The sequence below is a fragment of the Tupaia chinensis genome, unplaced genomic scaffold (assembly GCF_000334495.1).
Source record: "Tupaia chinensis unplaced genomic scaffold, TupChi_1.0 Scaffold000467_1, whole genome shotgun sequence".
Classification (NCBI taxonomy): domain Eukaryota; kingdom Metazoa; phylum Chordata; class Mammalia; order Scandentia; family Tupaiidae; genus Tupaia; species Tupaia belangeri.
In genome coordinates, this window is record NW_006159976.1 from 119,748 (window position 1) to 126,871 (window position 7,124).

Here is a 7,124-nt window from a genome sequence, read left to right on the forward strand (position 1 = left end):
GATAAAACTGAACGAGCTATAAACATTTGTGGGAAAAAAAAAAAAAAAACCAGGGCCAATTCTGCAGCAGAGAAAGAAAGAGCAGGTTCTTGTCTCCCTTCCCCGCTGGCCTGAAGCACTGTGCAAATATTTTGCCTGAGGTCCCAGGACTGACAGTGATAACCAGCCTCGTCCTCAGCCTGGAGCCCTGAGATGGGCAGGGAGGCTGAGGATTCAGATTTGGAGCCCGAGAATCGAACAGGGACCCCTGAGGGCTGCCTGTTGTTTTCACAGATGAGGAGTCTTGGGGTTGTCCCTGGGAGCTGTTGGTACCAGTGCACATCAAATATTCCAGTGTTGTTGCTGCTTCCAGCGCAGGAGGTGGTGACCCTCTGGCCCAGGGCCCCAGACACTGAGGACGGCTGAGTCAGCACAGACTGGGCACAGGGCCCTGGAGGTGGGAGAGACATGGAGGGTGATTGTGGTCTAGAGACAAGAGGAGGAAGCAGGGCCCATGGTCTCCCCAGGCCCTTCCCCCGGCCCTGTGTCTAGTCACCTGTGCAGTGAGCCAGGAGGGTGAGCAGGAGAGGGGACCAGGCCGCGGTGGAGGATCCCGCAGTCCTGCCTTCTGGGCCCACAGCTGAAGCAGAGCTTCCCCCAGTCTCTCCCTTCCCCTCTTCATGCTCTGAGAGGGGGTGATACATTTATGCAAATGAGCCCCCACCCCCAGCTTGTTGGTGTGTGCACTCACCAGAGACAGAGAGGGAATGTGAGAAATCACCCCTCGGGGGAGAGGGCCATGCCTCAATCTTTTCTCCCTTTTCCTCTCAGGATTTGGGGCTCACACCCACACATGCTCAGTGGGATTCTCAAGCTACCAGGTGAGGGACTCCAACCTAAGGGTTAGCACATGAGATCCAGTACCTGACCCACCCCCTGCTGTCCATTTACCCTACCTAGACGATAGGATCCATGTAAATGTTATCATGAGATATTTGCCATTTCCATCTGGTTTATTGTATTAGCATAAAGTCCTCAGTGTTCACGACATTGTCATGTGTGATAGGATTTCCATTAAATTTATTTTAAATTGAGAAATAATTGTGTTTGGGTGTATACATACAGCATAGTAAGATTCAGTGAAGCTAGGTGAGATCCACCAGGCATGGAAAGGAGATCTGGGAGCCCAGGGACCACGGGACGGGGCTGGGTGGCAGAGAATGCACAGGAGGCCCAAAGGCAGGTGCTGGCTGGAGGAACTCATGCTGCTCCCCCCGCAGCTTCCTAACCTGGGTGTGAACACATTCCCTCTGTGGGGAGCTGGAATGTCTCAGGTACAGAGCAGGCTCAGGATCTCCCATCCTCCTGCAAGCATCCTGTCTCTCTGTCTCTGTCTCTTACTAATGAGGCTCAATCAAAATAGCATCTCTGTGCACTTGTAGATGATGGTGGTGGGTGAAGTCCAGGTGAGGCACATGTCAAGGTCAAGGTCAAGGACTTGCATCTCCAGGAATTGCCCAGTGCCCTTTGCTGTGGGGGCAGCTCACACATGTTGAATATGGACAGAGGTGACGCGACCTGGTGACAGCATTGTGCTATGGACACACGTATGAACAGCTCCACAACACAGAAACTCGAACTCCATCAGGGTGGGGGGGTGGCAACAACCCTGCATGTCCACACGCAAAACTAAGGTCGCAATATCCTGACAAAATATGCACATGCAGGGGGCCAGCCGCTGTGACTTCAGTTCCCACAGGGTCTGGGAAGGTGGGAACTCAGGCTGACCTGGGAAACTCCTCTCTGCACTGAGGGGAGGGAAGAGGGCTCAGGGCTGCTCACACAGGAGGTTTTTGTCTCACTTCCCCTCCGTCTGTGTCACTGTGGGTTACACGTAGCTGCTCCCACTGCCATGGTTGACCCCACAGTGGTAGTCACTCTCGTCATCTTCCAGGAGGGTCTGGATGGGCGGATGATCAGGAACCGATCCAGGCCAGAGCCTGAGCCTGAGAAGCGATCAGGGATCCCATCCCCCTTGGATCCCTCAATGCCACTAGTGCCCACTCTCATCACAAACCGAGGGCCTTTCCCTGGGCTCTGCTGGTACCAGTGCACATTGTAGTCACTGTAGCCCCTGCTCAGGGTGCAGGTGAGTCTGGCTGCTTGTCCCAGGGAGGCAGATGCAGAGGGCGGCTGAGTCAGAGCTGGCTGGGACAGGGACCCTGCAAACACAGATCCTCATTAGGGCTATGAGGGAGGGGAGAGCCAGTGAGCTGTTGCATGAACAAGGACAGGGGTGGGGCTGGGGGACTGGAGGTGGAGGACCCTGTGCAGGTACTGCCCACTGGCCACCCTGACCTGTGAGGAGAGTGAGGAGGGTGAGGAGGAAAGGAGCCCAAGCCATGGTGGGGGTCCCAGTGCCGGATCCTTCAGGTCATCAGCTCAGCAGGGTTCCTGAGCCTCTTATCCCCTCAGCACAGGACTGGGCTGGGCACAGCCCTCCCTGCAAACCCTCCATGCAAATCTCCTTCCCACAGAGTGTGGGTCTGCCCTGCTCAGGGGGCTCAGAGTGAGAGCTCAGTTTTACTTGATTCTGAGTTTGTCTCCCCCTAGTGGCCCAGACAGTGACCATAACCCTCAAGGCTCAGAGAAGCCTCCCTGGGTCTCTGAGTCACAGCCTGTTGGTGGCACCCAAGTGTGTGTCCTGGGCTGTCCTCAGGCTCCATTCCCACGGTCTCAGCCACCATCTGCAGTGCTTTGCCTGTCTGGTGTCCACCATAGAATGCAGCTCCTGGAACACTTCATCCTGGAGCCTGCCCAAGGACTATGGCCGAACTTTCTTCTCAGAATCACAGAGTCCTTCAGCTCGTATTCTGCAGTAACCAATAATGTGTCACACAGGGGAGTCCCCATCCTTGGCCCTGGGAGAGAGAAGTGGGGACTTTGTCCGTGCCTCAAGGTTACTGTGTCCTTCACAGGAGACATTGTCCCCACATAAGCAGGTGATGCTGAGTGTTGTCACTGGGTCTCTAATTGCTTCCCAGGGAGGCACCTCTGGGCAGGTGAAAGGTCACCAAAGGACGATGGCTTAACTGCAGACATTTGGGTCCAATCTGGCCCTCAGCACAAGGGAATGGAGTAAGAAAGTTGTAAGAAGCAACTTACATTCGGTTTCATTGTCCACATTTTCAATTCTCTTTATATAATGAGACCTGAGTAACAAAGTCCTTGGGATGAATATATTTGCATTACATTAAAAATAAATATCGGTTCAATGTTACCATTCTGTTTTTATGTGTAGATTTTTTTAGATCCTGAGCCTTTTTCCGCATACTCTGTTCTGTACCCGTGATGCGTTTGTATGAAACAGTTGTGGAGGGGAAACAATATAGAACAAGGGACGTCACCTGGGGAGTTGGTGGCCTCTTCACTGGAAGTCACCTTTTCCCTTGTCAGCCTCCCTCGGGGCACGTCTGTTGACTCAGTGGAGATGTGTCTTGTTCACCCTAGACCTAGTTCTGTAAAATGAGTGAGACTGCCCGTCCAGCCCTGTCCCGCCTGACTGGATCCCAGACACACACACCCCCAGGGCTGATCTGTGCTGAGCAGACCCCTCAGTCTCCTCCCCAGACTGAGCCAAGTGCGTGTGGGTTTGTGCCTCATCTCTCAACCATAGGATTAAGCAGGAAGCTGCACAGGGGCATGGATGGACGTTAGAGAGGCCGCCCTGGCTCCCTGAGGATCCTGATTCCAGGCCTACGCTGCCCCCCGGTGGCCTGAGGAAGAGTTCACTCGGCCTGTGAGGACTTAGGTCTTGATAGTCAGAACCTGGCCCTGCCTTCTCCAGCCATCATGGCCCCCCAGTCCTGAAAGGTGGGTCTGAGTGGTGAACTGGGCGGAAACGTGGGCTTGATCTGAAGAAACCAGGGGCAGTAACAGCAGCTGCGGCACGTGAGGAAAACGTGTGCACAGCCCTAGGCTTCCGAGAGGGGAATCGTGTGAATGTGCTCCGGAGAGAAGACCATGGTCACTGCAGATGGTCCCTACTTTTATAGAAGACTCACACCTGAGATTAATCTTGAAATAATAATAATAATATACAATGTACAATAGCACAGTGACAACCCCGAGTAATGGTTTGCTAGGCTGTCACAACCAAAGAGCACAGGCTGGGTGAATCACTTAATCCTGGATTTACAAAGGTTTATTTTCTGATGGTTCTGGAGACTGGAAGGCCAGGGTCACGGCCTCGTCGGTCTGGTCTCCCCTAGAGCCCGTCTCTGTGGTTGCACATGAGCACCTCCCCCCCGTGTCTTCACACGTGTTTTCCTCCGTCCGTGTTGCCTGTATGCAAACCTTGCTCTGTTGGGGTACAGGCTTACTGGACAAAGGCCACGCCTTCATGACCTCATTTCTTTCTAGTTATGTCTTGAGAGGTCCTGTCTCTGCACATGGTCACCCTGGAGGGGATGGGGTAAGACTGCAGCATGTGACTGTTTTGTGGAAGAGAATTCAGTCCACAGCAAGCAGTAATTACTGTCATTTTTTATTCATGAGGGTGAATTATAGCAAAGTATGTAAGTGTGGAAATGACAATTTTTTACAGAGGTTTTTGCTATAAGGCGCATGCACTCACCAGAAAGATAGAGACAAAAAGCGAGAAATCACCCCCCGGGGGGATGACCACGCCGCAATACCTTCTCCTCCATTCTCCTCTTGGGATCTTGGACACACATGCACACGTACCTGGCACGAGTTTAAGCCACCGGGTCTGGGACTCGAACCGTGGTCTACTGCATGGGAGTCCAGTGACATAGCCATTACGCTAACTCCTCTTCCCAAGAAATGACATTTTTCAAACTATAACTTTTTTATGCAATGTGGGCACTCACTTGATCATGGTAAATTATAACATTTTAGTCACTTCTATGAGAACATGTTTTAAGCAAGTTGAGATGTAGAGTAAAGAGAAGCTAAGCCCATCCTCAGTGTGGTCCAACCATTACCATTGTCCATGTCCAGGGGTTTTTCACTGTCCCAAACAGGGACTGTGCACCATTGAATAGTGACACCCTGTCCTCCTTCCCCGCAGTATCTGGTGACCAGTGGAGAATGGAGGGAAGTTGAACTGGAGAGGGAGGAAGCTCCCAGGGCTCATGAACCCACCTCAATGCAGGAAGTGCCAAAGAGCAGAGAGCAGTGCCCCTGGTGGCCTCTGTGAGATGCTGACTGACCCAGAAAGGCTCTTTCTCTGGGCTAGCTTCTCATCCCTGAGGGACTATGGGCTGCCCACTAGGGGTCACTGCACCCCTGAGCCCTTTGGCAGTGTGTCCAGCACTTCCATCTCTCCCTCCCACAGTGTGGCATGAACATACACTGAGAGACCAGGGCTCTTAACGGGACATGTGAGAGGTTTTTTGCCTTCTCTACTCTTTCCTTCCAACACCAGCTTACACAGCCTCCAGAGACCTGTCCAAGGTGCTGTTTTCAGCCCGACTCCCTCAGGGTCAAGAATTCTTTCAAATGAACATGGGTGCTCCTTGATGTTATGCTGAAGAATGTTTGAATTTCTAGTTCACTGAAGTTGACCTCTTAGATTCATAATACTCTTCATGGTTGTTTATATGCCATCATATTTCCAGAATTAGAAATGAGTCTATGCTATGTGCCATTTATTTATTTTTATATTTACCACAGGAAATATAGATGTGTTCACCAGAGAGAGGCAGAGAGAAAGGACAGAGACAACAATGGAATGTGGTCACACTGAAAACCTTTTTCCTCCATTTTCCATCCTGTCAGGGTCTTTGTCAAGCACCCCATATACCTCAGCTTCCTCCGAAGCTGGGTCTGCCCTGTGGGCTCCGGCTCCCAATAGACAGTGCTTCTCTTCTGTGCTACAGGGCTGGGCCAGTGCCTTTATTTTTCCTCCTTAGAAATCTTTCTTGAATGGTTGGCACCACTCTTTTGTGATGTCACTTGGTTAGGTCCTTTGCTTAAGGGAAGATGTTTGGTCACTGAATAAGTATATGTGTGTACGTAATCACATATACATATTCATGTCTGTCTCTATATATTTATGTGTATTTATGAAACTCCTCTCAGGCAGGTCCATCGACTCTCTCTCTATGGATGGTGGAAGAGCTTGTAGAGTCAAACTATATACCTGGGTGCTGGGAAGGAAAGAGGAAGACAGGAAGCCCACCATGATGCCTTGTGCCAGGAGGAAGGAGTGGGAGGGGTCATCTCTCTCCTTTCACTTGTTCTTAAAGGCCCTGGTGTCAGATGATGAAGGAGGGTGAAGAAAAGCTCAGTCTGTGACTGAAACAACCCCCAGTTGGGTGCCAGTCTTCATTTTGGCATTGAGACCCTCCTTTCCCAAGGGCTTTTTTTGAGAGGATTTCTTACTTTAGGGTGTGTGTGCTCGCCAGAAATACAGAGACAGAGAGACAGAAAGTGAGAAATCACCCCCCAAAGGAGATGGCCACACCGCAATCCTTTCTCCTCCATTCTTCTCTCAGGATCTTGGGCATGCACACACACACGCGTCCAGTGTGAGTTTAAGTCACTGGGTCTGGGACTCCAACTGCAGTTGACTACATGAAAGTCCAGCGACATTGCCATTATGCCCACCGCTGATCCCCCTAAATGCTCTTTATTTTCAGCCTGAGTCAAGTCCCTCCACGTGACTGTCCATGGTGTGACTGTCTACTGATGTCAGTCAGAGCTGGCCTGGATCACTTGAGGCACCTGGACCGTCAGTTGTAAGGTCAGCACAGAGGGATCTATGGAAGGATTTTTTTTTAATCTATGGGAAATATTGAGAGAGAAACTTTTAAGATAACTTCTCTTTGGAACAATGCCACTACATGTTTTTTAACATCAACAAAGAGGCCCTGAGGTTTTTGTCGCACTTCCCCATCTGCCCGTGTCACTGTGAGCACCACTACTGAGCCCAATCTGACAGTAATACACGGCCTCGTCCTCAGCCTGGAGCCCAGAGATGTGCAGAAACGCTGTGTTCTTCGACTTATCTTTGGACCCAGAGACTCGACTGGGGACCCCAGGCCCCAACTCCTTGTCGGAGTCTGAGTAGTAGTACAGGAACCACCGGGGAGGGCTCCCTGGCTTCTGCTGGTACCAGT

General features: G+C 51.4%; 1 pseudogene and 1 gene segment (V, D, J or C); both read right to left on the reverse strand.

Moving 5' to 3' along the window:
• Positions 1–661, reverse strand: part of LOC102488144 (immunoglobulin lambda variable 1-40-like) — a 1,788-nt pseudogene extending 1,127 nt beyond the window's left edge.
• Positions 662–6,834: 6,173 nt separating this feature from the next.
• LOC106735640 (immunoglobulin lambda variable 5-37-like) overlaps positions 6,835–7,124 on the reverse strand; it is a 23,953-nt gene continuing 23,663 nt past the window's right edge. Inside the window, 1 exon segment of the V gene segment in view lies at positions 6,835–7,124. This exon segment is cut by the window's right edge and continues 1 nt beyond it. Coding sequence covers positions 6,862–7,124 — 263 coding nt within the window.